Genomic DNA, 16724 nt, shown 5'->3' on the forward strand with positions numbered 1-16724 from the left:
GCAGTCAAAGAGTTAAATAATACAAATTACATAACCGTTATGTGGAAAAACACTTATGTCCATTTTTTTTTTTTTTTTTTAATTACGTTTTTGGGATGAAACTGAATGCAGACAAAAAATAAAAATAAAAAAAATAAAATGGGGGGGGGGGGGACTGACAAGTGTTTTTCACATAGCAGTGACAATATATAATTTTATAATTACAGATATCAAACTAGATCAATAAACAGAAAATTTGGGGTTACGCATGGATTTTTGTAAACATCAGACATTTTAGGATCTTCATTAAACTTAACGTAAACACAATTTTGAGTGTTCAGTAAGGCTGACGTCAACATCAAAGACAATTTGTACATTTGGTTCACTCAAGACTTGAAAATGTCTTTGTTTTCTACATTAGTATGTTTGATGACTACTTGACCTTTTATGTTTATATCAGGGCACTGGCAGTCCACAATTTATGTTCATTGAGGACTCAAAATTGTCTTTGATATTCCTCATGCTCACTAGACGGTAGTCTCTTGACAGTCACTCCACAATGTTGTGAGCATCCACTTTATGTCAGCGCTGACATTATGTGGAGTATTTTAATATAGATAAACGCTACATAAAAAAAAAAAAAAAGTAAATTTACCATTAAAGCGAGCATTAAATGGCATTTAAGTACACGCTGACATGGTCGCACCACAACGTTGTGCGCATCCATGTTTATGTTCCCCATAGCTAGATTACTATTATTTTTTTCCGCCCGGTCTGCCTCAAATCTTACATTAAGTGTAGATAGGCATGTTTGATGACAATAAGCATTCCGGTCCATGTTTATGCTCCAGAGAGCTATGTAAATTAGCAATCTGACTCGGATCTTACATTGGGGAGGCAGTGTTTTAATAGTTAGTGTTCCAGTAGTCTGACAAGTGTTCACTCCACAATATTGTATCGTGTGTCTGCACTCTGTCTTGGATCTAATGTTATATGGAGACATTTAGTGTTCCAGTTGACTGACATCTCCACAATGTTGTGTGCATTAATGTTTACAGTATGTTGCGGCGCGCGTGTCTTACTGGGATCCGATTTGGAGAAGGTGTCTCGGTCCAGCAGGTTTCTAAAAAGCAAGAAAACAAGAGACAAACATTAGCGCTAATTGAAAAGCATCTTAATTAAGCTCCCTCAGCCAACGCCAACAAACAAAGACTCTTCTCTGACCGACGGCCTTTGATTGGTTGCCACTGAGGCAGCAGCATTAAAGAGACTCCAGAATGCAACATAAAGTGGAGCTTATTAAATATTTCAGGCGTGCAGCAGACTGTTTTCTCTCTCTTTTTGCCTTCCCTCAGCGGCGAGCGCCATCAAATTTACATGACGCCGCCATCTTGGCTCTTCGGGACCAACGGGGAGGAGGAGGATGAAGATGAGGATGATGAGGAGCACCCGACACCGAGCAGCTGCTCGGAACTGAGGAAATCAATTAAAGACGAGCTCGGAGGGAGACCCACAGTGTTATGTCTCGTACAAAACCAAAAGGGTTCCGATATAACACAATTAAGGAAAATGGGGTACTGGCATGCCGCAATGAAAACTAATAGGGTCGTCTTATAACACAATTAAAAGCAATATGGTTCTGGTATAATGCAATTAAAATTGTGGGGTTCCAATATAACAATTAAAAATAATAGAGTTTTATAAGTAGCACAGGAAGTAGTATTATGTCCGATAGGAAGTAGAGACGGAAAAATAATGACTCAGGAAGATATCGGCCTACTACTCAATTTTGTCAATATAGTGAACTGGCTCGAGCACAGGAAGTTATGTTCCGCTCAAAGGAAGTACTACAGAAAGTAGTACGGCCAATAGGAAGTAGCACAGGAAGTACAATTACAAACATCATGAATGATCACAAAAACAAGAAGTTGCACAGTCATGAAATTAGGTATAAAAAAGTACAACAGGAAGTTGTCCTACCGTCATCAACAGGAAGCAACGCAGGAATTAGCACATGAAAATGTATTATTGCCATCAGGAAGTAGCACAGGAAGGTGCATTATGAAGGATTCGAAATGGTAGAGAAAGTACAATTATGGTCAACCAAAAGAAGCACAGGAAGTAGCAAGAAGGTAGAATAACGTTCGACAGGAAGTAGCACAAGAAGTTGTATTACAGCCATCAAGAAGTAGTAGAGAAAGTAGTATTATTTTATGTCCGATAAGAAGCAGCACAGGAACGAGGATACCGGACAATGTATAACAGGAAGTTGAATTACGTCCAACATGAAGTAACACAGCAAGTAGAATTACATCTGACGGAAAGAAGCACAGGAAGTAGCACAGAAGCTCAATTACACAAATCAGGAATTAGCACAGAAATGCTATTTGGTCCAACAGGAAGTACTACAGGAAGTAGTATTGACATCAACAGGAAGTAGCACAGGAAAATGTATTAACGTCTTGGAATAAGTATAGGAAGTACTGCAGAAACATGGCCAACAAAAAGCAGCACAGGAAGTAACGCAGAAGGTAGAATTACGTCTGACAGAAAGGAGTAGAGGAAGCTGTACTATGGCTAACAAGAAGTAGCATTAGCATACTCCAAATGAGAATTTCTATAGGGTGTCATTTCCCGTTGACAGAGTGCGTGTGATGTGCCAATGCCAGCAGTTGCTCCATGTTGCTGATGGGGCTGTGAAGGGGTGTTTGGTGGGGGCGTCGGGGTTGTTTGGATGATGAAGCTATCATGCTAGCTGCGGGGCGAGCGCGGCGTCGCTCGTGTCCCGTCCTGTCCCGTCCCACATGACAGGCGGCGAGCGCCGTGCAGCCGCTGATGTCAAGTGATGTTTCTGGATCAGGCTCTCGGCTTCTGCTGATCCCAGCGTGGCCCAGATGGTACCAACAACCCACCCCCCACCCCCTCTCCAAACTCTATCCCCCAAAGCTCCCTCCCTTAAATAAATGATAATAAGCCGACGGGATGGCGTCCAAGCGCTTCACGAGTGTGTGGGAGTGAGAAGTGGGAAACTTCACCTGCCAAACAAGATAAATGTCGGATAAAAAGCCAAGAAAAAAAAAGGCAGCAAGCAATTACAATATAAGAGCGTGTGTTTGTGCATGTGTGTACTTGATCGTGGTCGAGATGCGGGTTTAAAAAAAAATAAATAAAAAATAGAAAAAGGGAAATGGTGTCCCACGACGGGGGCCCCGGCTGAGTGGCCCTGCGCTCATCAAACATTTACGGCAGCGTTCCCTCCCGACACCGGAATTACATTTGAACTCCCACCGGCGTCTCATCACGTTTTCGCCGCAATATGGCCGCCCGCCGCTTAAAAGCAGCTTTTGACGCTAAGCCAGATGAGACCAACCTAATATGCTTAAATAAATAAATAAATAAAAGAGCCAAATTGAAATTATACCTGTTTATATAGTACAAATACACACATAACAATAACGATGTATTAAATAACTCAACTGCAGATTGGGGAGGCATCGACTGTATACAACATGGACGCACAACATTGTGGAGCGACCACCGGTCAGATTCTACCAGAATGCTAATTGTTTCTGAAGATGCCTTCTCCACATAACATGAGATCCAAGACAAATTTGGCATAAATTTTGAGTTGTGTAGATAACTGTAACATATAAACGAACACACAACATTGTGGAGCGATCACGTTTGAATCTACTGGAATGCTGATTGCCAGAAAAACCGTCACCTCCATATAACATAGGATCTGAAGCAGACTGAGCAGCGCTAATAAGTAGCACGGCTCCCCTGAACATAAACATGGGCACACACAACATTGTGGAGCGACCACTAGCTAGAATCTAGTGGAATGCTTACTGCCTGGAAAGACGCCGTATCCATACAACAGACGATGCGAGGCACAGTGGGTGGAGCTAATAAAGTAACATTCATCCCCAGAACATACACATGGAGGCACACAACATTGTGGAGCGACCACCTGTCACTCCTCTCAAACGCCAAACACTTCAAATTCCACCTAAATATAAAATAATGTCAATCACAATGGAGCATAATTGGAGCGTGAGACAAAGATTGAAGAAAAGAAAAAATATAAATGGGAAGAATGCAAAGAAAGAAAGAAAGAAAGAAAGAAAGAAAGAAAGAAAGAAAGAAAGAAAGAAAGAAAGAAAGAAAGAAAGAAAGAAAGAAAGAAAGAAAGAAAAAGAAGAATTGGAGGCGGTCCAAAGGCTGCGCAAGTTAATTTGGAGTTCCATCTTTTATGACGGCGAACACGGCACCGGGCGGGATAAAAGTGCGGCGGGAAAGTGGGTCAGACTGGAAAACAACTAACTCATTTTGACTTGAATGACCACAAGGGTGCCATTTTGTCCAAAGGCTTTAAGACCCTATCAGCCAGCTTGTTACAGTCAGCGTTTCCCGCCTTTTCCTGAGTGCTTATGCTGTATGAACCGTATAAAACATTGCATAATGCCAATTTCAATTAATTTCCAATACACACAGCCATCGTTTTAAAAAACAAAACAAAAAACATAATTAGAATATCCTTCAACCGACACATTCCCAGATTGAATTTCGGGTCCAGATGTACTCGCCTATCGTGTTGAAAACAATGAAATATTTGATACATCACAGCAGACGCCATTTACTGTGTTGCAGTGAAAACACAAACAAAGTCATGGAAATATACTGCCTTTGCTGGGTTCTGTGTAAAAAAAAGTGTGTGGCTGTTTTGTAGGCTCTCTGTGTAGGAGGCTTCCTGTCTCATTATACTTTTACACTGCTTCTGATGGCAAGATGGTGGCTATATCTTGATTTGCTGGGTTGCGTGTGAAATTACAAATGCAGTAGCCTCTGTTACGATTGGGATTCAGCAATCTTACCTATGTTAAAAATCTTAAACCCAATTTTAGAGGCATTTTTCCCTACTGTCCCTTTTTCGTCATGTGGCTTTATGTTCTAAAGGGGCAATTTTGCAGAATCTCTGTGTAAAAGGCTTGAGGCTCAGGTCACTTTTGCACTGCTTCTGATGACCGGATGGTGGTGATATCTAGCTTTGCTGGGTTATGTCTGAAAATTCAATTCATAATTAGGCAATCTTTGGCCATATGTGTGTGAAAAGTCAAACTCAATTTTTGAGGCCCCTTTTTCCCCACTGTCCCCTTTTTCTCATATGGTTTGCTGGGTTTTGTGTGAAAGAGAAAACATCTAATATGCTCTGAAGTCAAAATTTTGCAAGATGTCTGTGTAGACTAATTTTCCCCCTGCCTGTAAAAGCAGCAGTTTTAGTAACACCTTTTCCCATGTGGCTTTGCTGGATGCTGTGTGAAATTTCGTTATGTCGCTGTGTGAAATTTCGTAATGTCGCTGTGTGAAAGGCTTTAAGTCTTAAACCCATTTTTACATAGTCTGTAAAAGTGAGTTATTTTCTTTTTAAAGTGGCTGCCTTTTTCCATGTCGCTTCGCTGGATTCTGTATGAAAGACACAAAATGCAGTAACAACGATTATGGCTCTGATGCTGCAATTTTGTGAGGTATCTGTGTGAAAGTTACGCAAGTTAATTTTACACAGCTTGGAAAACCAAGGATTTTTTTTAAATTAATTTATACATGCAGTTTTGCCGGGTTTCGCGTGAAACACAAAATGAGGTACAGTCATCTACAGTATGCAGCTACTTTGGGGGGGATAAGTGTAGATTTTAAACCCAACTTTCCACAGACTATGATTTTAAAAATATGTTCTGGCTCAAAAGCGACAATTTTACAGGATATCTTTATGAAAGTCATTAAGACTTTAGTCCATTTTCCCACTGCTTTCCTCTGTGTGAAAGACTCTAATGATATTTCTGCAGTGCTGTTGCACAGATGCTGTGTGGAAGACATGATGGACAACAATTGCTCAATACCATGTTGGTCTTTTTGGCCAAAAAGCGCCAATACAGTGGTCCGTATTGATCCCAAACCCTTAAAGGTTCTTCTTCGTTGCTGTTGTTGCACGCACGGTGTCTCTTTCTTCACCTAGGCGAGGAAAGCGAAACATTGGCGCTGACACATCGACCCGCCTCGCAGCGGGTCAGCGGGGAGTCTTCGATGGCGCCACATCTCAACGCGTCAATGCTTCCGCGCCGCCTTCTGCGGGCCCGAAATGTCAGGCGGCTCCAACTCCACAATGCGCTCGGACCCGAGACAGGCGGCGGCGGCGGCGACGGCGGCGGCCGTGTGATCTTTGACGCTGTGACTTTCCCAACATCTGTGGGGTCGCTCGATGCCGTCTGCTCGCAACACGCCGTCACTCAAATGTGTGTTTGTGTGTGTGCCTGTCAGTCCTTCTGCTCTGAAGTAAATGTGAAGCCTGTATGGCAAGGCGACCATCTTACAAACATTACGCACCACAGCAAAGTGAGAAAATTACACCGCCTAACAAAGCACATGTAGAAAGGTGGGAAGGATTTTAGGTGGGGCAGGCGGATGAGATGTACTTTCTGTCAGCAGGGGGGGGGGGCCACTAATGGAAAATATGGCCGCTTCAAACCAAAAAATGGCAGCCGTCCTGTGTTTTTTCAGGTGTGGCGTCTTGAGACTTTTTTGTGGGTCTATTCATGATTGACATGTCAACCAAATTTCATGCTGCTAATGGAACTGTTTTCAAGGGCTGAAGTTTTACAAAGGTTCTCGGGTGTGTTTAATGAATCTAAATGGCTGCTTGAAACCAAAATGGCTAACGTCCTGTGTCTTTTTGGTCATGGTCTGTTGAGACTTTTTTTGTGGGTCTACCTATGGTAGATATGCCTGACAAATTTCATGTTGCTAAGTGAAATTATAGCTTGAAACCAAAATGGCTAACTTCCTGTGTCTTTTTGGTCATGGTCTGAGAAGACTTTTTTTGTGGGTCTACCTATGGTAGATATGCCTGACAAATTTAATGTTTATTCCAAATTATAGCATTAGCACATATTTTTTTTCCCCAAAGGTTTTTGCTTGCCTTATTGAACCTAAATTGACTTTTTCAAACCAAAATGGCAGACTCCCTGTGTCTGTTCGCGCATGGCCCTTTGAGACTTTTTGTGGGTCTACTTATGTCAGATATAACTGCCAAATTTCATGTTGCAAAGTCAAATTAGCTTCAGTGGCTGAATTTTTACTTAAGTTATTGGGTGTCTTACTGAACCTAAATTGGCCGCTTAAAACCACAATGGCAGACATCCTGTGTCTTTTTGTGGTTCTAATTATGATAGACATGCCCACCAAATTTCAAATTTTGCTCAGTGAAACTAGCTTTGGGGGCCGAAATTTTGAAAAGGTTCTGTGGTGCACTTCGGAATATAAAATGCCTGCTTCAAACCAAAATGGCAGACTTCCTGTGTCTTTTCAGGCATGGCTTATTGAGAGTTTTTTTCTTTTTTTTTGTGGGTCTAGTTATGGTAGATATGCCTCTTGAACCTATGAAAACATACAATAACAAAAACTCAAATACTTCACAATTTTGAATCATACGCGCTACAAATTTGTTAGCAAATCAGACAAAATATATTGTAAGAATTCTCCTGGCAATAACCAAAAATTTCCCCAAAATGGCCGCTCCAAACCAAATTGGCAGACTTTTTTTTCATGTGTCTACTGTATACTCATGATAGACATCCAGATAAACGCTGGAGGCGACTCTTGTCTACTGGCATTAATCAAGGAAGCCATCAAAACTGTCACTAATTGTTTGGTCATGCGTAGCTCATGTGAAATGGTTGGTTATAAATTTCAATACAGTTGTCCGACCTATGAATCATTCATGAGAATTACACAAGGCTGGACCAGTACAACAATTTCTATGGTGCTTTATGCTAAAATTAACCATAACTAAGAGAACATGACAGTAGAGAGCATATTTTTATTTTATTTTTTTTTATCTTGACCATAGTTCCTCCCCCTAGTGGCCATGTTTACAGTATACTGCAACACCTTTTAATTCATTTTAATTCTATAATGGCAAGCAACGGAGATCATTATTATTCCCTTTTTTCCCCCTCACAGGAGGATCTTATTTTTCATTTATTTTTCTTAAGTGAACCCCGTGACAAAACTGGGGCAAAGTCTGTCACAAAGGGACGACCACTCTATTATTAGCATTAGGGTAAATGAACACATATTCATCCTCATAAACAATCAGGGTTTGCGGTTGGACACTTCATTAGGTACACCATCACATCAGATCCAATAGAAAAAAACAAAACAAAAAAAACTTCAGAATTCTGCCTTTAATACGGCAAAGCAGACTTTTGCTTGAATCATGCTGAGAGCTGTCTTTAATATTTTTGTGAGTTTGGTTGAGCTACACAACACGGTCAAAATATTAGAAACAGCTCTCAGTATCACACATTGCTGTACACAGCTAATTACTAACACAACAATAACGCAATATAGGACATCACATACAATATCAAACTATAGGGGAGGACATGTTGCATTTGATGTTTGGATGCGTCTCATCAGAGCCGACACAAACAAATCCACCTTTAATACATTCATGCAGGTACGGGCTTCCCATATGAGTCCCCAATTTAATTTTCCGCATGACGAGCCTTCACCTGGTCGATTGTTTGGGTGTCGCAAAGCTACTGCATGACGGTAAGGTGCGAGAGCTACTGATGACCTTACAGCTGTTTATTAAACGGAACAAACAAAATACAAAATGACAATACTGTACTTGCAAGGAGCTGCTATAGGCCACTACTCACGCCCAGACGCTCACACACATACTAACCAGCCAACCTGACTCAATTTGCCACACCCCTTCACACAATACAGTACTATTTTTTAATTAAATAGGTGTGACAAAAATATTTTGTGGGTAGGGACGCAGCAGTCTAACGGCATTCAACACATTTTAATGGGGGAACTTGATTTGCAAGCTTGGTCACGGAACGAATTAAACGAGTATGTCAAATCAGCACGGCACGTCTCATAGTAATAATGAAACACAATCTGGGCACCAAATGTGTCAAACATCTCCGCACGTGCCGGCTCACACACAAACACGCGACAGCTACGCCAAAATTCGGCATCACACACATCAAGGACGCATATTCCCTACCTGCACGACACGGTGAGTTCAACTTTGGTGGCGGGGATGGCTGCGGTGAAGGGGTCCGCGTCCCCGATGCACGCCATGCTCCAAGCTGCTGGAAAGCCTCAGTGGCGGGCATGAGAGGGACGGAGAAGAGCTGGAGGAGGATGATGATGATGATGATGATGATGATGAGCGCGGTGGTCGTGTCGTGAAGGAGAAGGGAGTTGGTGCCAGTGGAAGTGGTGGGAACTGAGGAGGAAGGAGGCGGCTCCTCCGTCCGCTGCTCCCGCCCGAGCGCCGACGTGTGGATGCTTCCGAGCGCGGGAAAAAGCCGGGAGTGTGTGACAACATATGAGAGAGAGAGAGAGAGAGAGAGAGAGAGAGAGAGAGAGAGAGAGAGAGAGAGAGAGAGAGAGAGAGAGAGAGAGAGAGAGAGAGAGAGAGAGAGAGAGAGAGAGAGAGAGAGAGAGAGAGAGAGAGAGAGAGCGAGAGAGCGAGAGAGAGAACGAGAGAGTTTCAATTGGCTGTGGATTAAAGCAGCTGCGTGTAATAATGACATTCATACCTGTACTATAGCACTCAGTGAGAATGAGAGAGGGGCGATACGGAGAGCGGAGTGAGGAGAAGAGGGAGAAGGGGGAGAAAGAGAGATTTGCAGAGAGCGAGAAAAAAAGAGGGGAGATGGAGAGAAATTAAGAGAAAGACAGAGCGAGTGATTGGGGGAACATGAGGGAGTAATTGTGCGTGAGAGAGGACCGGAACAGAGAAGATAAAGAGGAGAGAAGACAAGAACTGAGTGATGGAATAGGGAAAGGAGAGGGAAGGCGGAGGGAGAAGGATTGAAACAGGTGAGAGGTAGAGAAAGTACAGGGAATGAGAGAGGAGACTGCAAGAATGACAACAGTAGGGGGGGAGAGAGAGAGAGAGAGAGAGAGAGAGAGAGAGAGAGAGAGAGAGAGAGAGAGAGAGAGAGAGAACGAGAGAGAGAGAGAAAGAGAGAGCGAGAGAGAGAGAGAGAGAGAAAGCGAGACAAAGAAGAGAGAGAGAGAGAGAGAGAGAGAGAGAGAGAAAGAGAGAGCGAGAGAGAGAGAACAAGAGAGAGAGAGAAAGAGAGAGCGAGAGAGAGAGAACAAGAGAGAGAGAGAAAGAGGAGAGCGAGAGAGAGAGCGAGAGAGAGAGAGAGAGAGCGAGAGAGCGAGAGAGCGAGCGAGAGAGAGCGAGAGAGAGAGAGAGAGAGAGAGAGAGAGCGAGAGAGAGAGAGAGCGAGAGAGAGAGAGAGAGAGAGAGAGAGTGAGAGAGAGCGAGAGAGAGTGAGAGAGAGCGAGAGAGAGAGCGAGAGAGAGAGAGAGACACACACACACACACACACACACACTCACACCTGTCGACAGGAACATGCAAACCGAGGGGCACAAATGCGGAAGCACGAGTACTGGGACGTGACCCAAACAGGAACCGGAAACAAAATTGATGTGTGAAACCCGGAAGTCCCGCCTCCTCCGTGGCATATGCCCCATTGGAAGCTGGAAAGTAGGAAGTAGTTCTAGTTCCGGTCAACGCCTACTACAGATTAGATGATACAAACTCAAAAAGTTTAATTTGGAAACATATAGGAAGACATTTAACAGTTAAATTCCCTTTTAATTGGTTCATCGTATGGCAACTGTGTGATTGACATACACGCACAAAAACAAGATGCCGGGACGGGATCTGCGTAATATCGGGACAAAATGAGGTTGGCGAAATCCGACGGGAAGCAGAACCCAAGGCTCAAAAATGTGACTGTCTCGAGCAAAAAGGCGACGTCTGGTCAAAGTCAAAACTAAGCTTTGGATGCATATGACATCACATACCTGTGTATCTTCTATTGGAATAAAATGTCACCACAAAGAAGTCAAAGAAGAAGAAGAAGAAAAAAAGTAGTGTCAAAGTCACGTGAAGGTGGTCCAGGCCAGCTGTGACTCAGCAGATGGTTCACCATTGGGGACCACCTTGGACACGCTTGGAGCAAAATGGCAGGCTGGCGACAAGACATGCTAGCAACTGTTAGCATAAATGCTAACCTGTCTCAACTAAGTCCTTTTCCAGCCGTATGGCAATATCACCTCAACACAAGTGGCGATAGCTACTCACTTTGGGTCATCGCTGCGAGTTTGACCAAAACAAAGATGGCGGTGAAGCTAGCCCTCCATGATACTAGATGCAAAACAAAGCTAATTAGCGAGCACGTGAAGCTGAGAGACAAACACTGGACATCTGTTTGCGCTGGTCAAGTAGAAATGTTCACACCTAGGAATGATATACTGAGCAAGTGTTTTTCAGACATTTTGAATTTTTTTTTCCAGCATCTCACAAGGTCATAATGACTAATATAATGAGATCCACCTTCGGCCTACCTTGCTATTACAAAGGCGACCTCACCCCCCACCCCAAAAAATGCTCTAAATACATAATGTAAATATCTGCCGAGTTGGCAAGTATGCAGCCGACAGGTGAAGAGCGTGAAAAATCTCACATTTAAATGCTGCCTCTCGTGGTTGACACGTAAACAAGATCCTGTCGCGATACGAGCACATCATCAGCATCAGACCTTGAACACAAGACAATGACTTCACTGTATTATTAAAATTTACGAAAACATTGACATTTTAGGATTCTTATCAGCTGTACAAATATGAAGAATGTTCTCATTAACTCATTCACTCCCAGCCATTTTCACAGAAGCAATCCCGTTCGCTCCCGACTGTTTTACTGGATTTTGACTGATTTTGCATGGCCCACAGAATATTGTGTTCGATTGCTATAAAGGCATGGAACCTAACAAAAGAAAGATTAAAGTATGTAAAAAAAGTATGTTTCTATCTGTTTCAGTTTTGCAGCAATTAGCATGAGAAGAGAGCTAAGTTACATCAGTTTTCACAAATCTATTTAAAATAATTAAGTAATTGAGCTTTTTTTCTACATGGCCCTGGTTGATCTCCTTTCCTCTGCTGCCTCCTGCTGGCCGTTTGTGGACTAATTACCATTTCTGCAACCATTCTTTGTCAGTTGAGAGGCTGCATCAAAGCCTACTGTATGCTCTAGCATAAAAAACAAACAAACAAACAAAAACGTGTAAATACGTCTTTGGGACACTTAGAACATAAAAAAAAAAACGTATTTATACATTATTGGGAGCAAATTAGTTAAGGAGCACACAAGTTAGCCAAAACTGCATTAAAACAATAATATGGCCTTAGCTTAGCATAGCAGGCTAAAAGAAACCAAAGTAAGGTATTTATCTTTACTGAGAATCGCCTTTCAAAGGGTGTTCCTGATGAAAAGTCCCGCTGAGTCGGCATCTCCTCCCACAGGCGCAAGGCTGCAAAAAGGCCCGCGTGCTGCTGCTGCTGCTGTTTTTTTAAATGAGGATGAATGGACGCCCACGCTTTAATAAGCATCATCGTTCTGCCGCCCGGGAGACTTTGAGGAAACAACAACACGGCAAGTTGAACAGAAAGTTTGCAGTACTTGTAGTGATTGAGCAGGGACAGTGCACAAAACACATCAAGTGAGCACAGATCATGATGGGATGTAAAAATATTCTGAGGAAATGGGTTTTCGCAAGTGTGCACACCCTCTTATGATTGTGAATGAATATTCAGAAGTAACCAATCACATTCAAATTCATGTAAAATGCGAGTCAGTACACACCTGCCACCGGGCACAGTGCCTCTGATTAACTCCAAATAACGTTCAGATGTTCTAATAAGCTTTTCTTGACATTCGTCTCATCTTTTCATCCATTTTGGAGGGACCATCGCTGATGTGCCCCATTTTGATACCTTTGAACAATGAGATCTCTCTGATGCTACGGACGCTCACTGGGGAACAGTGCTTGTGTTTGAAGGTTTGAGTACAAAAATATCAGGAAACGCCTACGAGAAGCACAGACCATTACAGGAACTAAGCGCAGACAGTGTAAACGTGTGTGTAGTAGTTATGTGTGATATCATATGACCACCTTTACTGAGATCCTGCACGGCCACTGCTGCCATCTGGTGGATACGTTTGGTAATTATTTCACAGTTGTAGTCCACGTCAAGGTTCTGGTTTTGGAGAATGTGGCCTATGGAAAGTCAATGCAATTAGTTTGAAAGTATTATTAAAAAAAAAAAAAAAAAAAAAAAAACTATAGCGGAAGAATGTGTTTTAAAGTATAAAATAAATAAATAAATAAAAAATTATGGAGGAAAAAATGTGTCTTGTGCAAAGAAGAAAGCACCAGGGATCCGTTTTGTTTTTGACAGATGGCGTTTATTCTCACCGGGCATCATCTGACATTAGAATAGCTACAGAGACGGCCATTTGGAAGATGGCTTCTACAATTCCAAAAGGGGGAGGGGAAGGTCCGGGATTATGTTGAACATGGACCGAACCAAACTGCTAACAACAAAAACAATCTAACCGTGAATAAAACAAATCAAGTCAGGAAGCGTTCATATCGGTGGTCCCAAAAGAAAACATTCAGCCGCGTTCGCATCGTCATGATTAAAACATTCACGGCATCTGAAGGCCTCTTCTCTACAAAAAGGTCTGTGACATAAAATTACATAAACTATGCATTGCTATGCTAACGTGTGGGCCGCATAACACGCGACGAGAAGCCCTCTGATAAAATTGAGCAAGGCGACGACACAAGGGTGAACATTCGGTTATTGAGTGAGCATGGACCGTGTCAATAAATACACAGAACGTGAGTGCGGTGTAGACCACATCCATACTGTACATCAAGTTAGTGTGTCTCCATGACTACTTTAGTGTAATGAGCATGGACTATGCTGTGGACTTACAGTAAGCACGAACCGTTTCCACATACACGTGGTGATCACAGACCATGTCAACACACAAGAGGATAGCACAGACTATGTTGACATGTAGTGAGAGTGGATAATGTAACATACATGTAAGTATGGCTAACCCACATGTCGTGAGCACGGATCATGTCTAGATTTGTATAGAGAGCGCCATCTATGTCAACATACATGTACTGAGATGGCCAATGCGAACATAGACAAGGTTAGCATGGACATTGTCAACATGTTACGTGAACACAGACCATGCCAGAAAAATAAACTGGGAGCACGGACCATGCCAAAACACGGCAAAGTGAACAAGGATAATGTGTTGTAAGCATGGACTATGTCAACATACATGTAGTGAGAGTGGACTGCGCTAACTAACATAGACAATCTTAGCATGGACCTTGTCAACATGTTACGTGAACACAAACCATGCCAGAAAAACAAACTGTCAGCACGGACCATGCCAAAATATGCAAAAGAGAGCACGGGTCATATGTGTTGTGAGTATGGACTATGTCAACATACATGTAGCGAGACTGGACTGTGCTGACAAGGTTAGCATGGACCTTGTCAACATGTTACGTGAACACAGACCATGCCAGAAAAACAAACGGAGCACAGACCATGCCAAAATACGCAAAAGTGTGCATTGATCATATCAAAGATGTGTTGTGAGCATGGAGTATGTCAACATACATGTAGTGAGAGTGGACCGTGCTAACAAACATAGACAATCCTAGCATGGACCTTGTCAACATGTTACGTGAACACAGACCATGCCAGAAACAAACTGGGAGCACGGACCATGACAAAATACGCAAAAGTGAGCACGGATCATGTCAAATGTCCTGTGAGCATGAACTATGTCAACATACATGTAGTGAGAGGTTGCTATAGCAACCTACACAAGGTGCGAACGGACCGTGCCAACATATAGTGAGCCTGGGCCATGTCAAAAACGATTGTACATGAAGTGTGCGTGGACCATGTCACATACACACAGTGAGCGCGACCATATCGGTAGACATGTAATGAACACGGGACCATGAAATTACTGAGAGCACGGACCATGTCAACATGAAATGAGAGTGGATGATGTCAAATACACATGGTGAGCACGGCCCATGTCAACATACGGGAAATGTTGTGAATGTGGACATAAAGTACCGAGCAGGTCCATGTGTATAGGAGTGTGGACCTCGTCAATTTTGCATATTGAATATATATAATGTAAATGGGCTTCAATCTGAAAAAAAAAAAAGCTCACTTTTAAAACCGACGTGCTAAAACTAAAGACCAATTGCAACAGGAGGCCACAAAATCAAGTCTGGTGTACGTCACAAAAGACACATCCAGCATCATTTGCCACATTTGAAATTGAAACCTTGGTTAACAACAAAAAATCTCTCTATATATAGATGAATGTACTCACCAGGAGGTGAAGCTTAAAAGAAGACTTAAAGAGAACTTGTGGCCTTTTGGGTGACAAAAAGACACTTGTACAAGCATTGACTTGAGGACGTCCAGCAACAGGAAGCGCAGCGCTGGGTTGTTTAGACCGGCTAGCAACCCGACTCCTTCCATCCAAGAATTCGGAGCACGAGCGGCGGCCATGTTGGGCCACTTACGTGCTAAAAGCAATAGCTAATAATAGCTATGTTTGGAAATGTTTGGAAAACACTTAACGCAACCTTGATGAGTAGTTATCACTTAGCAGCCGTACAGTATGTGTGTGTTAGGGCTTAGTACTGGCATAGAGATACGCATATGGGGAATCAAAGTGCACATCATAACAGTGTCCATCAGAAGGTGCCGCGAAAGCGTTCAGTTACTCGCCACCTCGTCCGCCGCATTGTCAACCGCATCGAATGTGCCGTCCAGTCCGCCGCTGCGCGCGCGCCAAATCTTCACTGTCCGGTCGCTGTGAGACACAAACAGCAACAAAAAAAACATTGAAATGGAGGTTTCGCTTGAAATATCAGACACAGACCTTCCCCAAGTGATAACATTTGCAATAGAACTGGGGAAAAAAAAATCGGATAAGTCGATTTTAAAAATAGGTCGACCTAAATTTTCTGCCTCGAAGCTCCGCCGGAACCATGTTTGGCCTGTCCATTTTTTATAAAAAACAATACAGCACATTGAGGTTCCCCGAAACACATTAAAGGAAGTTCTGAACTTCCTATTTAAAAAAAAACAAAAAAAAAACACTTAGGCTGTCATTATTCCAAAATATCACCTGCAACTCAATTTTAGGTGTTCATCACTTAACCAGTAGAGGGCAGTCATGCACTTGACTAAACATCACCAGAAGAAGAGAAGAACAGAAAGTTACTGACCTAATGTAGCTAACAGCTAGCTCTACCCTTGTTTATTCATGGAATAATGTTGAAGCATCGTCTGTACATGACTTTTAAGACACTATTACATGTGTAATGTAAATATAATGATGTATGTGCGAACTAAATGGTAGTTAATGTTTATCATTTGTTTTCATTCCTCATCGCTAGCACGCTAATGCTGATCGTGATTGCTAACGCTAATTTTGTTGGTGTCATAATAATGTCTAGGCGTAGAAGATAATAAATTACTTATACTAAAATAAAATAAAGCATTTATATCCAGCCAATTCAACTTATGTCCAACCTTAGTGGATTAACAAATGGAATAGAATAATCGATAGAATAATCAGATTTTGAAAAGATTCTATAGTCCGTCCATCCATTTTCTTGATATGATCAATTTCCATGTGCGAAAACTCCCATACGAGGTAGATGGTTGACATTACCGCCACCTAGAGGACACAATTGTTGGCCATATCGGATTAGCTGGGGTCTCTGCTCCTC

The 16724-nt window shown here is 42.5% G+C and overlaps 2 protein-coding genes across 6 annotated transcripts in view; both read right to left on the bottom strand.

Annotated features, from left to right (window-relative positions):
- LOC144016275 (copine-8-like) overlaps positions 1 to 9390 on the bottom strand; it is a 49224-nt gene extending 39834 nt beyond the window's left edge. Inside the window, exons 1-2 of the mRNA XM_077517174.1 lie at positions 9059 to 9390; positions 1062 to 1102 (exon numbers count right to left, since the gene is read on the bottom strand). Coding sequence (XP_077373300.1) covers positions 1062 to 1102; positions 9059 to 9135 — 118 coding nt within the window. The 5' untranslated portion in view covers positions 9136 to 9390. The remainder of the gene's footprint in view (positions 1 to 1061; positions 1103 to 9058) is intronic.
- A 3918-nt stretch (positions 9391 to 13308) lies between these two features.
- kif21a (kinesin family member 21A) overlaps positions 13309 to 16724 on the bottom strand; it is a 31657-nt gene continuing 28241 nt past the window's right edge. For all 5 annotated transcript variants that reach the window (XM_077517179.1, XM_077517178.1, XM_077517180.1 and 2 more), the window contains one exon: positions 13309 to 15799. In XM_077517179.1, coding sequence (XP_077373305.1) covers positions 15703 to 15799 — 97 coding nt within the window. In that variant the 3' untranslated portion in view covers positions 13309 to 15702. The remainder of the gene's footprint in view (positions 15800 to 16724) is intronic.

The sequence above is a fragment of the Festucalex cinctus genome, chromosome 3, assembly GCF_051991245.1.
Source record: "Festucalex cinctus isolate MCC-2025b chromosome 3, RoL_Fcin_1.0, whole genome shotgun sequence".
Taxonomy (NCBI): Eukaryota; Metazoa; Chordata; class Actinopteri; order Syngnathiformes; family Syngnathidae; genus Festucalex; species Festucalex cinctus.